The sequence below is a fragment of the Zeugodacus cucurbitae genome, chromosome 3 (assembly GCF_028554725.1).
Source record: "Zeugodacus cucurbitae isolate PBARC_wt_2022May chromosome 3, idZeuCucr1.2, whole genome shotgun sequence".
In the NCBI taxonomy this organism is placed as follows: domain Eukaryota; kingdom Metazoa; phylum Arthropoda; class Insecta; order Diptera; family Tephritidae; genus Zeugodacus; species Zeugodacus cucurbitae.
Genome location: NC_071668.1, coordinates 21,123,585 through 21,141,409, shown reverse-complemented (window position 1 = coordinate 21,141,409; position 17,825 = coordinate 21,123,585). Strand labels below are relative to the sequence as shown.

Genomic DNA, 17,825 nt, shown 5'->3' with positions numbered 1-17,825 from the left:
TAATCACTTGTTGTCAGTTCCTATGAAGTGGATATATAAGGAGCTCCCAACCAAGTCCCCGAAGGTCCTGGTTAGTCACTCTCGATTTACAGGATCTGACGTTTTCCTGATGGAGCACTATTCCTCTATTGTTCGCCAAAGCTGGCCACTTCAGGCTGATTGCTTCCTGCAGACGGTGCAATTGTTGATAGTACAGATCCGTATTAAGACTTTGACCGTAAGGGAATGTCTTATAGTAGTTGATTCCCAGACTGCTTATCATGACTTGACCACCATTTGCAAGAGGGTAGCCGCGTTTCGTCCACGCCTGTTCCGTTTGACATTAATGTAAGTGGTGACCCACATTTGGATCGATCTTCTTAAGTGGCGATTTGCAAATGGAAATTCATTTTATGAATTGTCCCATGGATAAAGACAGCTTGAGGCATGGCTCCGTCATCCCGGCGCCTATACCATCTGCTGCATTAGATCCCTCCGATATGAGTCCTCCCATTCCCTTTTATTGCTCAGAACTGTTTTAAATCTTCTCACAAAGTGTACCCTTTTGATAATATCGTCCCTTGGTAGGAGAGACATTGGAAGCTTTCCTCCGATGATCTCCAATTCCCGGGCGCTTATCATCTTGCTTATCATGGTTCTATCGTGACGGGCGGCATTAACCCGCCAGCCATTTCTGATGTTTGACACCACATCATACTCAGGTGACACAATGCCGCACCCACCAGCCCAGGGTTCAACCAATTCAAACATGGTGTTCCTACTCGTTGTCTGAATTTGTGCCTAAGGTCGTCAATAAAGAGGTGTTGGTAAGGCCGTGAAGGCCGCAAATCATTTGGCATTACCCAGGGTGCACCACTCGGAGGCGACCTGCACTTCACCTCTGGCTATGATTACGATATCTTCCGCATATCCCTGACACCGTATGCCATTTCCTATTAGTTCCTCCAAAAGCTCGTCCACGACTAGACTCCATAAAAGCGATGATATTATACCACCCCTTGTCGTACCTATTCATATGCTGCGAGAGCCTATCGGTGTTTCTGTGATTCTTGTACTTGTACGTTGATCGTTGAGTGTAGGGGGTAGTGTTCTAATGCCACAGTCGTATGGCTTAACCGATCGCAATTATCAATATGATGAATAGTTGAAATTGTCTACAACCTCGGGGTTTAGTTAGGCTTGTTAGTCGATATGCTTATGTCATCCATATATATTTGTTAACAGGAACTGTTTCCAGCCCTGCTTCAATAATACATCTTTTCACCTCATTTTTGAAACATTCGAAAGAATCTTGCAACGATTAGTTTGCTCCTTCGAGCTACTTACAACTTTAACTTGATTGAAGAGCATGTACCCTACGATTTGGTAGGCCCGTTCCAGTCTCTTAACCTTAAACTCGTTGGTCCATTGAGTGTCTTTTTGAGGTTAACAACTCTTCGGAGCTGCTTTATTTGAAGCTTCAAGTTTGCAGTTCTTCCGTAACCATTATTAGCATATTTATAGAAAAAACATTATTTATAAACTTCATTTAATAATCTAATATCGTTTGATTTGTTTCATTTTCAGGAATGCGCTATTTGGCAGCCGCTCATTATGATCACATGAAAAGCGCCACCAGATGCGAACGTCCAATGCCGCATGTGATCCCCGCCTCTAACTACACTTCAAAAACATACTATCCCACCCACACGATTTTGTATCGCTGCGGTGAGGATACGGGCTGCTGTCGATCGAAGGGGCAGATCTGCACTGTCAAAGAGTACGAGAATGTGACGCTATATTTTTATGTAAGTGAAACTCACCACACCTTGCCATTATATTAGTATCTATATGCAATATTTCAGCGATGCATTTATAATGTTTTGCCATAAATTTCCTAGCAAATATATGACGGTGTTGTTGTATTAATACAAGTACAACAACAACAATATATGTATGTATGTGTCGCCTGGTGCAAGAAGCAATTAACAATAATTTTGATCGTTAAGCGCTCGGAACAAAGCGACAATCGACCAAACAGCAACCACAAATTATATTGACTATCAATTTGCTGCTAAGCGTTGAAGCCGCCATTTATTGGCATACAGCAATACAACGGTATCGACGTACCTTAGCCGCTACGTTTATATACGCTCTGGCTGTTGGTGTTTTTTTTTTTTTGTTTTTGTTTATGTCTAAATTGCAATTGCGCATGCGCACAGAGAAAGTGGGCGATAAATGTCATAATGCCCGGCATTTTCAATTAAATAAATTTCTTGACACGATTTATGACAAATTTTAAGTTTACGTTGTTATTATTCGAATGACGTATCCTTAGTTGTGGCGAAATGGTTGTGTGTTTGTTGTTGTTGTTTTTTTTTTTTTTATAACGTAAGACACTTGATTTATTTTTTTGAATTTGCCTATTTTAATAGCTATTTTTGCAAGTGAAATTGAAAGCTAAATGCATTAGTTAGACATTTGATTTTATGATATATTTTTTTTGCTTTTCGACAAATGCCTGCAGTAACAGCTCTACAATGGAGTGCTAACATACAACTGTACTTATAAGTTACTATGGAATCCTTAGAAATTTAACATAAAAGTAGTAGGTAGTAGTAAAACAGTAGAAAAGGCACAAAAAACTTAATTATTTCTAATCAAAAAAATTATAATTGACGCGTTCGATTCGCCACTTCTCTGCTCGTTAAATTTGTGCACTACTTTGGAAGGTAAATTCGAGTGTATGACAAAAACATTTAATTATACTAATTATAACAGTTTATGTGACTTATACCAGTTTCGTTTGATTCACCTGGTAAAGTGGTATAATTTTTAATTGTAATTGAAATGTAATTAACTTTTTGGTATAAGAAAAATATTTTCCATTTCATTATACCAGTTTATGCGATTTATACCAGTTTTCCTTCGATCCAGTTGGTAAACTGGTGCAATTTTTAAGTAATATATAATTTCTAAAAGATGTGAAATTAACTTTTCTTGAATATAAAAAGATATTATGTATCTGATTATACCAGTTTATGTGATTTATACCAGTTTTCGTTTGACTCACCTGGTAAACTGGTATAATTTTTAATTGTAATTGAAATGTAATTAACTTTTTTGTATAAGAAAAAATATTTTACATTTGATTATACGAGTTTATGTGATTTGTACCAGTTTTCGTTTGATTCACCTGGTAAACTGGTATAAATTTTAATTGTAATTGAAATGTAATTAACTTTTTTGTATAAGAAAAATATTTTCCATTTCATTATACCATGAAATATGAAATTTGTGCCAGTTTTCGTTCGATTCAAGCGATAAACTGGCATAATTTGATATACCTGACATATATATAATCAACTTTTCTTGGATAAGAAAAAATGTTCTTCATATAATTATACCAGTTAATGCGATTTATGCCAGTTTTCGTTCGATCCTGGTATAATTTGATGTCAGTGATATACATATAACTCATATATAACTCTGTATGTATTTTCTTTGAGTCCAACCAGGAAAGAAAATGTATAATTTATACTTTATACTAAGAAAACTCGTTCATAATATTTTGTGTTTAAAGCAACCTTTTTCAAAGAACTAGAAAAATATATATTGTAATTATTTCTCTCGTTTTTTTTTTAGTTTAACTGAGTTTATTTCATGATTGTGATTGTGTAAGACTTGAGATTACCAAAAAAAAGTGGAGGAAATTGCAATACATAACTACTTTGATGTCTTCTTAGGATTTACGGATGCATAATTTATCGGTAGTAAAAGATTCCAATTTGACTTAATTATAGTTTGAGTCTACTTGTGTTTAAAAAATATTCCACTATTTTTCCTCTAAAGCTGGTCTGGAGCAGGAAATGCTTAGATGATTCTCGTCTTTCTTCAAACAGCGTTGATCGCATTGAGATTTACATATGTCATGTACAGGGAGTTCCTCAATCTCTGTAGCGGAAAACTCAACTTTTAAAATAAAGTTCGTATCGACTCACAAAAGACTGGACTGTCAGTGAAATATTAGGATTAAATTAATTATTAATTTTCCTAGAATTAAATCTGATGTTCAGTCTAGCCTCAGACATCCCTCTTTTGGAAGAAAATAAAACACTCTACAGTATACATATGCTTAGGATTTAACTTTAAAGCAGCTGGAATCACATTTTGTTCAGAAAATTCAACTATCGGTTGAGCGTTTCACCGTAGTCCTTTGACAAGCGTATTATTACTAACTTTTATTAGTATTTTCGATCATTTCCTGGACGAGAAGTTTTCATAAAAATTATACAAAATTATTTATGAAGCTATAAAGCAATTTACGAAGAATATTTCCATATGCTAGTTGAGAATATTTATTAAAAAAAAAACTTAATTTTATCTTCGTTCAATTTTCAATGGCAAGTACAGCACAATTAACTGTTTTATTATATGAAATTGTCTTATTTATTGTTTTTTTCAAAACGGACAGCTGGCGTCGGCGCCGATATACATACATAAAAAGCTTCAGGGTTTTCGGGTCATTGGTCCCGCCTTGGCGAACTCGCGCACACACACATAAACACACATACTATTATACAAATGTATGCTAAGAATCCCCCAATTAGTTATACGCGTAGCAGACATTCATACATAACAGCAACAACAACAACAACAACGTCACAAACAAATCCGCTTAAATACATAAATACAAATGTGCATTTGAATAAACTTCTCTCCAATTGCTTGTTGTATGTTATGGCAAAGGTGCCCCAATCGAGGTGTGTTGCCGGCAAATCGTGGCACCAGCGACCCATAAATTTGGCGATAAAAAAACACCAATTTGACTGCAACGAACAAGCAGTCGCGGTGAATAGGCATGTAAACAAAAACAAAAAAAAAAAGAAAAAGGAAAAACAACAAAAACTAAAGAAACTAAAGCTGAACGAGTGCGGCAAAAGAAATGCATGCAAAACAAAATGGGAATGACTCAGACGAAAGAAATGCTCGTAGGGGCGTTGCACTTTTATTTATTTATTTAATTTGCTTTTACTCAGACTTCATCTTTCTTTTTTTCGGCAGAATAGTTTGTTAGCCGCTAAAACTACATAGTCATACAAATGCACGTAGTACACGCAACAACAGCAACAGCAACAACCCAAGCGCTTATGAAAATAAATAAGTCTGTCATTCATAGAATTAATTCAGTTAGACAAATATACTACTCTTATATAGAAGCTATTGCTACATTTGTTGTTTGTTTGTTATTCTATTTACAGGTAGATTTACTGAACTCCAGCAACTCGCGCCAGCATATCGAAGGCTTGACGATGCGTAATCACACGAAATGTGCATGTCAAAATCGTCCATCTGAGAGCTCTACGCCAGAGTACGTCGCACGCGGCAAACGTTCCGATCTCGCTTACCGGCGACACACGCGTTCGCATCATGTCGCTTTGGATGCCGAAAATCAGCTGGAGGAAAGCAGTGACCTTGCATATGGCAGTGAAAAGCGTCAAGCGGCAATCTGTCGTTGTCCCATACACTTCGATGTCTTCCAGGAGGATATTAGAGCGGTAGCAACGCAACGTCATCATCATGATGTGCAAGCACAATCAAATGTTGCACGCACCTACAATTGCCGTTGCGATTGTGAAGACGACAATGCATCGTGTCAGCGCTTCAAGAATGGTGATGAGGGCTTCGGCATGGATGATCGCAGGTGAATACGATATTTATGGTATATTAAAAAAAAAAACTTTCGGTATTTCCTGGTATTCTGAATAAGTGCTGGAAGATTGATTTGTAAAGCTTTCTAACCGCTTTGACATTCAGCGCTTTATTCAGCAATCATTATATTTCGCTGAATAAGTGCTGGAAGCAAAACAGTTTGAAAGCTTTCTAGGAAATCTCGTTTATTGTTTGTAAAGACTAGTCGGTTAGTTTGTAAATCTAATTCATATCAAGCTTTTCAAGCACTGTGATCTTCAGCGCTTAGTCATTTAGTCATTCCATTTAGCTGAAAAAGCGCTCAAAGTCTAAAAGCTTGCAAAGTTTTGTAAGCAGTCTCTATTATTGTCGTTAAAGACAAGTCGGTTACTTTATACAACTTTCCATACCCAGCTTTTCAGGCCTTTGGTATTCAGCGTTTTATTTAGCAGTCATTATATTCAGCTGAATATGTGCTGAAAGCCAAAAAACTTGAAAAGGTCGGTAAGGAATTTCGGTTATTGTTTGTTAAGCTTTGCCATTCAGCGCTTCATTCAACAGTCATTATATTCAGCTGTATACGTGCTGAGAGTCAAACGGCTTGAAAAGCTTTGTAAGGAGTTTCAGGTTATTGTTGTTGAAAAAGGTCTGTTGGTTTGTTAAGCTTTCCAGGCGCTATAGTATTCAGCGATTTCTTAAGCAGTCATTATATTCAGCTAAATATGTGCTGGGAGCCAAACGGCTTGAAAAGCTTGGTAAGAAGTCTCAGTAATTGTTGTTAACAAAGGGTCAAAAGAAGGGAAAGAAAGGTTATGGTATTCAGCATTTAAGCTGAATATAATGATTCTGAATAAGTGCTGAAAGCCAAAAGCTCTGAAAAACTGAGTAAGAAGACATATTTATGGTCGTCAAAAAAGAGTCTTTGGTTTATAAAGCATTCCCATACAAGTTTTTCAGGCATTTTTGTATTCAGCACTTTATTCAGAATCCATGCTCTTCAGCTGAATATGTGCTGAAAGCCAGACGGCCTGAAAATATTGAAAAAGCTTGGTAAGGGGTCTCGGTAATTGTTGTTAAAGAAGTTTGCTTGCTTTATAAATCTTTATGTAGCAAGTTTCCAGACGTTTTGGTATTCAGCGCGTAAGCCAAAAGCTCTGAAAAACTGAGTACGGATTCAAGCTTATAGTCGTTAAAAAAGGGTCTTTAGTTTATAAAGCATTTCAAACCAAGATTTTCAGGCATTATGGTATTCAGCACTTTATTCAGAAGCCATTTTCTTCAGCTGAATATGCGCTGAAAGCCAAACGGCTTTAAAATACTGGGAAAAAGTCTCGGTTATTGGTGTTAAAAACGAGTTCATTGCTTCAAATTATCTTTTATGATTGACTTCGTCTCTCTTTTAAAACAAAAATAATATTCTCTTTTTTTCCAAAAATTAAAATAAAACCGCCGCTCTAACTAAAAATCTATTCTCTTCTACTCTACACTTTCCAGATGCATTGCGCAGAGGATATGCAGTATACCAAATTGCTCCTTTGGCATTTATAATGAACAAATTGGCCGATGTCCACGTTCAAACAGGAAACACAAACGTCACAATATTGGCTTCGGCTAAAGCGTTAGTAAGAACATTTACTGTTAAAGCAAAATTATGTTTTAAATATAAATTATGTAGTTTAAGCGCTTATTCTAATGAAATTTTGTAAATATAAATCTAAGTATTCTTTAAGGTATTTGATTTGAATGTCAATTGTACGAGTATTACTTATGATTGCATATGATTACTTAAATAGTGACTAAGCGTATAATAGATTGCTTTCGCCGACTGAAATGTTAAGCCATATTGAAGATTCACAAATAATTAAATAATTAACTAAATGTGTCCCACTTAAATCGAATGAGTTTAAAAATATATATTTTAATAATAAATAAGAATACTATTATATGTCTTCTACTTAAGTATTTAATAAATTTAATGATTTTTGATTAAGAAATAATCACACAGAAAAATTAAAATTTTCAGAGGAGAGTTTATAAATCATTAATTCGTGAGAATCTTTGTAGAAAGCTTTGGTTAGTTGTGATTTCGTAGTAGTTATGAGAAAGCTAATATGGTCAGACTTCAATGGGGGATATAAATTAAGAGTAAACACATCCAGCTGTCAAATGAACAGTGTTTCACAAATGTTACTGTCGTATATGAACCCAAATTATGAAAAATTGTTTTCTAATGCTAGTTTCTCGAAAATCTATCCTAGAAAACATATTAATGAAAATCCTACCCAAGGCATTATATTCATCAGCTCAAATATATATTTATAAATTTTTTGTAATTTGTCAAATCGTAAAGAGTGGCGTTTCGAACAAACAACTGGTATAAATCTCATAAACTGGTATAATAAAATATAAATCAAACTTGAAAATATTTAAATCACTTTATGGACTAAACACACTCTGGTAATAAAACAAAATGATAAGTTTAGATTAGAAGAGAACTCAAACATAGCGAACATGGTGAATCGAAGACGTTTTATGCTATAGCCTTTTCACACAGGATCAATTAACCGGCCTCTGCTCGATTAAAACGCTAATTAAGATCGATTTACCATGCAAAATAAAAATCTACATTAATTTTAAATTTAATTTTAATCGACTTGAGAATGAATGCAACTCTGCGACAAAGACGACATACATTTGAATTTGACTGAAGTTTTTGATTAAAAAAAGCTACGGTAGATGTCGCTGTTAAAAATAGCAATCAGCTGATGAAACTTACCAACTTCTAATGAAAAACAAAAACTGGTTTCTTAATCAAAATATTAAATGATCAATTAATTTGGCTGAGTGAAAAGGCTCTTGTATTCGCATTTGAGCTTGATTAATTAGTTCCATTGTGCATCTGACGGACATTATTTACTTCAATAGCTGGCTAAAGATTCTTACAAATAATATTTAAGACAGTAATAATTTCTAAAATCTACTGAATCTATACAATATCTATAATTTTGACCACCATAAAATATTAAAATAATACCCACAGTATTTTTCGCTTAATTGACGTTCAATTAATTAGCGTTTCCACTTTTTAAATCACCGAATGCTTGTATATTTCATATATAAGGTACAAAATATGATTGAACTTCACCATTTAATTGCTAAAAAATGCTCTACATTTAAACAAAATAGTGCCAATTTGTATTAATTTATGCATTAAATAATAGAAATTAAGTATATTAATAACCAACAAATGCTCTCTAATGTAAATATGTATCACGAATTTGTATACATAAAATATAAAAAATATATATTAATGTTTATTATTAAAAATTATTAATAATAAAACTTTTTTATTTGTCGCAAAAACAATTTTTTTTTTAATAAAAAAATTAAAAATAAATTTATTAGTTAACATTAAGTGCCTTTATATTTAAGTATGTATGTATGTTTGTCTAATATATAATTTCCGGCTTTGCATAGCTTCCAATAATTATGCATTTAATATCAAAACGATTTTAAATAAAACTAGTCAATATGACAGTAAATTACCATTTTTTATTATTTAGCAATTTGATTGTCCACTAAAGCATTCCAAGCACTTTTAAGGACCCCCTTAATGCATACACATTCAGTTAAATACAATCTCATGAGTACATAACCACTTTATATACACGCTATCGCCGATTTAACCGTAAGATATTAAATTTTTATATAGTCGTAAAGGCAATCAGTTTCAATTATCACTATATGGAAATTCGAAAAAAATATGTGCAACAAAAACAAAACGAAAATTCGGGTGTTGCGTTAAATTGCTGCGCAAAAATTAATTGACTTTCAACGTTAAATTGTCTGGCTTGACAATTAGCCCACTATTGTGGCGAGTAGCATTCACAGATCGTTATCGAAAATTTAACGAGCATCTAATATTCGCTCGACCCAATTGCATGCGTTATATGTACTCATACATACATATATACATATGGCGCTACTTCAAGTGATCGCTGCGTGGGTCAATGTTATCTACAAGGGGACCTCCAACGATTAATTTTTTTTTAAATAACTACTGCATTCCGTTAAACTGGAATTAAACTCACTGTCAATTGAGCTGCGTATGCTGAAATTTTATTATTATTGCATTCCTTAATACGATTTTGTAAGCGTTAATACGGATATCCTTGTCTTTATGGACCGTTAACATGGATATCCTTGTCTTTATGGCAATTCATAGCTATATCTGCCTGAAACGATCTTCTACCTCTTTTTGCCTTAATGGTTGGTGGTTTGGATGGTTTCAAAGCTCAAATCAAAAGCACAAAGCAAGAAAAGAGCGATACTCTACAAAGAAACTATCAAAAGAGACTATGGAATAGACGAAAAAGAGTTCAAGAATTCCAGTAATACTTGAAAATTACTCGAAACCCGACAACAAATTTGTTTGAAAAAGACGTAAGGTTCGAAAAAGCGCCAACAATAAACAGTGAAGTGAACAAGAATAGTATTAGTAGATAGATTAAACTTTCAAAACACAGAGACCTCCCTAAAGAAATTGAAAGAATCTCCGAAAGATATCATAAGGGCCCAAAATCTGGAAAACCAAGTTGGGAACTTCGGATGAAAATATTTGTATGTTTCTGGGCAGTGATTGAGACTATAGAATAGACGAAAAAGGGTTCTAAAATACTTGAAAATTTTTAGGAGAGTAAGTAAAAAAGAATCTCGACTAAGTTCGTTCGAAGAAGTCGGAAAAACTGAACAGCGAAATATGTAATAAGAGGCTTGTCAAGAAAAATGACGGAATACCACTCTAGGAAATTCTATATCTAAAACAAAATCGAAGTAAAAATAGTTCATATTTCGTTTCTATTAGATGACGCCACTAGCATTGAATAAATAGGCTTAGTAATTGGACCCAACTTAGGGACTTAGATCTGACTCTCTATGATATCGAAAGATCTTAAGAATACTTGGATTTCGACGATCAGAGCAAAGTAGGAACCGTGAAAGCTATCAACCGAAAACCAAACAAATTGATGGTTCCACCGCTATTGGACAAAGTATGTAATATGACTCCATCATTTCATTTCGGAGTCAAATCGAAAGTCAACTGAGTGGATTGCAGGAGTCAACAGTCAGCTGATAAAGTCTGATGTCTCTATCTTAGGATGCACGTATAAAAATTTCCATCGACATCGAATAATGAAACCCGGAATATGGAGAGCCCATTCTTTATATATTAACAACGGAAAGTTTAATGGTCGAAATCGCGGAAAACGGTGGCATTTGGAAAAGAAGAAAGCTCTAGACAAAAAACGGATTTGATTTTATTTGCGCCATATCCATCGTATTATCTAGATCTAACATTCAACGACTGTTATCAGTTTTCAGATATCAAAAAATCTAGAGGCAATAAAGAATGTAGCCGCGGAGACTGAGTTGGACCTTAGATGATTGGACCTCAGAGATGATGAACGATCGGAGACCGAAAATGCGATTCGAAAAGTTGGAGCTCGCTATAATCGGTGTTGTTGTAAGACTTCTAAGGAAACTATTTTGAAACAATACGGTCTTTGTCTGAAATCCTTAACTTGAGGAAATGCCGCTGTTATTGGAAATGTATATGTATATCGACAGAAAGGACCATCAAATAATTGAGTTTATTCAAGACTTTAAGAAGTTCAACAAACTTTTCAACAGTTTAAGCAACGAATTCTTTATTAAATGTAAATCTACTTAAAAATAAATACATGAAAGACTAAAATAGAATATAAATATAAATAAAATATTAGAAAACTTCAAATGTTTTTCAGCACATTAATTATACGCTGTGTAAATGCCACTTAAACTTATTTAATGCAATATGCGGGACTCATTGCCGCCACTACCAGCAACACCAAGACCGCCACCTGCGCCTGCGTCAGCGCTGCAATTGCAGAAGCGTGTGGTGCGTTGCGTCGGTGACGGTGTGGACATGTGCACCACTTCCTGCTTAACGGTATAGCCACGTAACATATTCTCGCCGCTGCAGCACGCGCAAGACTCACCCAAACCGCCATTACCACGATCCATTTTACACGCCACCTGCGGATTTCCGCCCTCATCGCCATCGAATTTAACACAGCGCGTCGTAGGACATTTCTAGGAAAGTTAATAATCAGGAACAATAACAAAAACAACACAAAAACTGTTGAGACGCACCACAATCACCATCGGACGCCCCTCATCATCATCGCAACCATCATTGTCGCACGGGCAACAGTCGATTTCCGCTTGTTTGCGTATTATATATTTCGCCAAACAGCAAATGATGAGCTAGAAGAAAGCAAGAAATGTAACGAAAAATCCATTATGTTTTGGAGCCGGAGGGAGCTCACGTCCAATTTGAAGGCGACCAACACGAGCGCAATCAGCACATAGAGTATCTCCCACATTTTGTTGGTGAAGAGCGGCAAACAGCCTTCGGTGTTGATTTGCGATAACGTCAAGTAAGGTATGCGACTGTTGTCCGTGCGCGGTATATAATTCTCGAAACAGGTGGCGCACGTGTGTTTGCAACAAGCGTACGGCGCTAAAGCGGTCTCACTGCGAAAGTCAGCAACTTTTTTAAATTTTAATTCAATTTCATAACTCAAAAAACCCATTACCTGCTCGCCGATTGACACTGCGTCGCCTCGGCCGGCATCCAGGTGGCCTTCATCCAATCCTTATAACTGTGCACGCCACAACACTCCTTGTGATACTGCAAACCGTCCCACAGCAGTTTCCACTCCGGACACGTGTAGTAGAGATCGATACCCTTAAGCAATGACATTTCCGCCGTATTCTCCAAGGCATCAGCGCAGGTGATCAGCGACCAAATGGTACCGAAACCACAGAAGACGACCACAAAACAAAAGAACATCCAAAGATTGAGCAACAAATTGACGTTGGGCGAACAGCGACGCGACCACAGTGAGGACCACATGGCTATGCTGCAGGAGTACACCACCATTAGTTGGAAACCGAGTATATAGGTGTTGAAGAATTGACCGCCCAACATTTTGCGTTCGACATCGGCCATGTAAGCGCCCAGTATGCGTTGATAAATCGCTGTCACGATTATAATCGCCAATCCGAGCAAGATTTCCGACAACAGCAGCAGGGTGAGATAGACGCGTGCGCGACCGAACGGCTCCTGCATTTGGGCATCGTTCAAAATAAATTCACAAAACTTAAAACGAAAACTCTATGTGTGTCAACGAAAGTCAGAAGCGTGTAGGCAAGGTGTTGCCTTCAGAGCGAAAATATGCTTATTAATTTTTAATTTCAAATTTATCGAGATGAGAAGAATCGTTTATATATTAAAATTATTAATAATTTTTTCGATTTTCAAAAGTGCGAACTGCGGTTGAGAGTTGAAGGATCCAGCAACTGGAAATGCCATAAATACTTTTAATAAAAATATAACCGTGTCTTTAACGGTTATTAACAGCAATAATTAATTATTAGCCAGTCTCTTTTGCTCAGATAGTTGAGCTGCTTGTCGCGAACTACATCCTATGAAACTAGTTATCAACTAGTCCCATTTGTTACCAAAACTGTCGCTTCAAAACAGCTCTTTGCTATTAATAACAGTAACGCATCTTTTTTAAGGGGTTCGTTAACTTCAAAATTTACCGTTAGTTAGTTCAATGGCGAGATCTTATATTAAAATTACTAGTTTTCAACTAGACTCAAAACATATGGTAGATTATATACAATTTCTTATAAGATATATAATTTCTATACCTCACACAATTATTTATTCAAATCACAAGCCATCTAGTGTAGAAAATCGTCGCTTTATCAAACACACCTCAAACACTACTGGGTGCTTGATTTGGCTAAATACCTTCTATAAAACCCAGCAACATGTTGCAGCAACATGTATTTTATAAACAAGTTGCTTTTCGATCTGAGCAGAGTTCAGGTTGCAGGAACAGTTCTCATAATTGGGGCCTCTAGCGGAGAAAAATTAACTGTTACATAGCAAATACACATTTCATCACTCAGCGCGACATCTACTGGGCGGTAGTAAGGTTTTGACTTTGGGTTCGCTGTGGTAAACCTTTTGGTTATTTGTACATAAAGTTGCTGCGAGTGTTAATACCAGGATATGTGATCGTTTTAAGCAAAATTCCAAAATTTGCAATTCGCAACAATATATTCCAAATAAATTTATATGCAAATAATACAATGAAATTCACTCACCACTTAACCTCTAATGACGAGTCGTAGCAGCTTCCAGCTTGGCTGATTTCTGTGAATAATTTATATAATAAATAAATCTATATTCAAATAATACAATGTAATTCACTCACTACTAAACCGCAGTTCCTCTAATCAAGCGTCGAAGCAGCTTCTAGCTTTCTTTCGGTTTCTTTGAATATTTTCACATGTTGCTGTTTAGTCCAAATTTCACTTTAACTTCTTACGCACGCGACCGACTCGAAACATATAAAGTTAATATTTTAAACCCGAAAATTACGTCGATATCCGCACAATCTCCCGACATTTTTACTTAGCAAAGCCTTTCAAAAGAAAACCGCACCGAAACGACCCGAGCTGAAGCCAATGCACTTTTAGGCATGTCTCTAACCACAAATTCTTGCTAATTTTGCAGGAGCTAAATTTCAGTTTTTATTTCCGCTTAATACAGTAAAACATTAAAAATGTATTTCAAATGAACTTCAACACTTTTTTAATTAGTTATAGTTCAATTTTATATTAATTAATTCACTTTAAACTATTGAAAATTGCAAAGGCTTCACTTTTTCTGCACAATTGAGCGGACGTGCTCGCGTTATTTGCTTTTCCGGCGCACTGAACTTTAGTTTGACATTCCGGTGCAAGGATGCCAGATGGTAATTTTTTCATGTATATAATTATTATTTTAGTCTTTTGATGGGAACTACTTTATTTTATTGTTAAACTATTTCATAAACTAAAATGTTATTAGTAAAATATGGAAAAATGAAAGTAGAAAAATAATAAACCAAAGTAATGTGATATTGAATTAAAATAAATTTTCTTATAGATTATATTAGATATTAAAATTTTTAAACAAAAAATTAAAACGATTTTAAATTTAAATTGATTTTTGAAATAAATTCATATGTGGCATATATGACTTTGAATGAAAATACAGTGGAACTTCTTTAACTCGAAGCACCATAATCCACAAAAAAACTTCGATACTTCAGGTTATAGACATTTTCAATAAAACTTACTTTTTTTAAAAAGTGGTAAAATATAGATTTTTACACAGTTTTAGTTATTTACTTCGCCTAAAGTTTTATTAAAATACATTAAAACATGTATTCTGTAATTTTCTTTGTTGCAGTTTTTTATTGTTTGGCTCTTGACGTCTATATACCATGCCTTTGTTACATGATTTATGAAATCCATTAGAGTAATAGCGTATTTTTTGTTCGCCTCCATACGATATAGAGGGACTCCTTCATAAAATTCTATTTATAGAAGGAAATGTATGAATTTTGACTTCTATTGCCAATTCAAGAGTTCGAGTTACGGAGAACTTCGAGTTTGGGAACTTTGAGTTATGGAATGAAATTTGTATGAGATTTGATTGCTAATTCAAGAGTTCGAGTTAAAGAGATCTTCGAGTTATGGAAGTTCCACTGTAGTGGAAGATTAAAGCTGCACTTCTATGACCTATAAGTTAGTGAGCATTAACCAACAAATCATTTGATAATCTCTCGGTGTTGTGCTGATGTACTGGTGAATACTGGAAATTCACTTTTAGTTTGTTAAAGCACAAAAATATATAAAAGTTAGGCACGTTTTAATAAATTTGTCAGTCAGTTCTACTAAAACTATTTACTAGATCTGGCAACACCAAAATTAAAAGGAAATGACAAGAAGAGGAATTAAGCAATAAAGCGGAAGGCGTGTGTGTGTGGGAAACGGAACTGACAGTTGTCATCGTACTTTCATTTCATTGCGCTTTGGTTTTACTGCAAATTGCGATTTTTTCTTGAGAAATTGTTTTTAAAAAATTAAGAAACTGGAAATTAACAATTGCATTTGTTTATCAGTGTTATAGTGTTTATATAGTGGCTATTTTGAACTTGTATTTTGCGAATTTGCATGCAAATATAGCTGATGGCAGTAGGCAGAAGACTTGTGATACATATACATATATGAAGGAATCAAAGTAGAATCCAAGAAGAACTTTCTAGTAAGTTGTAAACTTATTTATCATATTTTCTGGTAAATTTGTGTATTCATTTCAGTGTTGGCTATGTGATAATCCATCTTAAAGGTATTTGCAATATTTTTGATTTACTAAAGAACTATTGTTCATAGCTTATTTTATGCAAGCCTCTTCATTTATAATAATAGAGTATGTAATTTCAATATTATGATAAATGAAATCATCGAGTACGATTTACAAAAGATACTTCAGATAGAATTGGTTGAATATGTACTCCATTGATACTCGCGATTTTGTTCGTGGGTGAGCTAATGAACAAAATTGTATTCTGAAGACTGAGCTCAGACTTTGTTTGAAGTGGCCTACGAATATTGGTTAGTTTAACTTCAAGTTGCTGCTTTATACTTACTAACTCAAAAAAAAGATAAATTTATTAAATAACTTGAACAAAATTTTAATAATCAACAATTCAAATTTAAGCTTACACCTTCTTCATAATACACGTTTTCATGGTGTTTTTTACGACTGGCGACTTATTGTCAACCGCACACCGGCATTCCTCAGGTTTTTTGTTTACTTTCAATCTCGCTGCGACCTTCCGCCGCGTCATCAGCATCAGCGGAGATGCGGCTTGATCACAAGACAGTTGTTTGTGTGTGTATGTATAATATGTACATTGCAATCGCATCCACCGACTTGCAGACACACTTAAGTACCTCCGCTCTTTTATATTTTTTATATTCCACCAATCCAGTTCTTTCTTTAGTTCGAATCGCCAATGCATACATATATACATACATATATAAATTCGTGCAAGAATACCTGTGCGAGAGTCAAATTGGTTTTTCTTGATGCTGTGGCCATCTGGTCCATACAAACATACAAATATACCTACAAGTGTGGCAGCATGATCGGTTTTTGGTCGCGTTCTCTTAAAGTGCCGATGCTGTTGTTATAAAATCATACGAATTGGCACGCATTATTTTAGTTTAAACGTGTCTTTTCGCAAGAGTACTACGTCTTTTACGTAGTCTTGAAAAAAAATTTAGTGTAGAAAAGAATTCTTTCGGTCGTGAATAAAGAAATAAGAAATAATACACAAGCGTACGCATTTATACACTCCTGTGTGCACGCAGCAAGCAGAGTTCGAGATCGTGGCGCGAGATATAATTGACGTACCGTTGCGTTGAAGAGTTGTAGCGAAATTCCCGGTAAACATTAATTTATAATTAGCAGTGATTAATGCGAAACAGTGTGAAAGTGTTGAAATAATCGGCGGCAATAATGGAAAATTAACCATATGCACGCATACATACATACGAATGTGTATATCAACTTGTTGACCTTGAAAGTTTTTGTTGGGCTCCAACACGTTGTGCTTATACTTATGTGTAGATGTGCATCCCAAGAAAATTATTATTAATTATAAGTTGAAGAATACACAAAGTGATAAATAAATGGGCGGGATGAGTGTCTCGGGTTCTTCCAAATCGTGCTTGCACAGTCATTCATGCAGCAGTGAACTTTTAATGAGAGGTGTAATGTGGTTTTGAAAGTGTTCCAACATTTTTTTTTTCGAAATATTATGCAATGATAAATTTCAAAATAATGATGTTTTGTAATTTTTTATATATTTAGCAAGACCGCTGTTTCAAAATAATATTGAAATTGTCTTTTGAAAACAGTTTCTGTAATCTTTTTCAAATATATGAAGATATTGTTATGTGAGTTAAAAGATGCTCTTATCCACTTAGTCCGTCCAAATAAAACTATATCTTGTAATAAATTTTTAGGAATTATTTCTTATTTATATAATACATCTTCATCTCACCTAGAATATTTCATATTTTTTCCAATGTTCCTAATATTGGGAAATCACTCAACTAAGAAAGAACACATATGTAAAGTTCGAAAATAACGAAATCTGAACACAGCCACAATTTTTCTTCGAGTAATTAGTTATTAT

The 17,825-nt window shown here is 34.8% G+C and overlaps 2 protein-coding genes across 8 annotated transcripts in view; one reads left to right on the top strand and one right to left on the bottom strand.

Annotated features, from left to right (window-relative positions):
• The window catches only part of LOC105216540 (uncharacterized), a 39,229-nt gene extending 30,759 nt beyond the window's left edge, over window positions 1-8,470 (top strand). For all 7 annotated transcript variants that reach the window (XM_029043067.2, XM_054227019.1, XM_054227020.1 and 4 more), the window contains exons 4-6: window positions 1,567-1,787; window positions 5,241-5,683; window positions 7,165-8,470. In XM_029043067.2, the coding sequence (XP_028898900.2) occupies window positions 1,567-1,787; window positions 5,241-5,683; window positions 7,165-7,285 (785 nt within the window). In that variant the 3' untranslated portion in view covers window positions 7,286-8,470. The remainder of the gene's footprint in view (window positions 1-1,566; window positions 1,788-5,240; window positions 5,684-7,164) is intronic.
• Window positions 8,471-11,370: 2,900 nt separating this feature from the next.
• On the bottom strand, window positions 11,371-12,918 carry LOC105216541 (uncharacterized). Its single transcript, XM_011191086.3, has 4 exons — window positions 12,309-12,918; window positions 12,039-12,246; window positions 11,863-11,976; window positions 11,371-11,802 (listed from the first exon to the last, which is right to left on the bottom strand). Exons 1-4 carry the CDS (start codon window positions 12,842-12,844, stop codon window positions 11,515-11,517), a joined length of 1,146 nt encoding a protein of 381 aa, XP_011189388.2. The 5' UTR covers window positions 12,845-12,918; the 3' UTR covers window positions 11,371-11,514.
• Between the last annotated feature and the right edge of the window lie 4,907 nt (window positions 12,919-17,825).

What these genes read in the sequence shown, in the direction of transcription:
- LOC105216541 (XM_011191086.3), bottom strand. Translation starts at nt 12,844, where the DNA reads ATGCAGGAGCCGTTCGGTCGCGCACGCGTCTATCTCACCCTGCTGCTG. An exon ending in CAGTGTCAATCGGCGAGCAG is followed by an intron (nt 12,247 to 12,308) that starts GTAATGGGTTTT and finishes TGACTTTCGCAG; the next exon opens with TGAGACCGCTTTAGCGCCGT. An exon ending in TGGTCGCCTTCAAATTGGAC is followed by an intron (nt 11,977 to 12,038) that starts GTGAGCTCCCTC and finishes GCTTTCTTCTAG; the next exon opens with CTCATCATTTGCTGTTTGGC.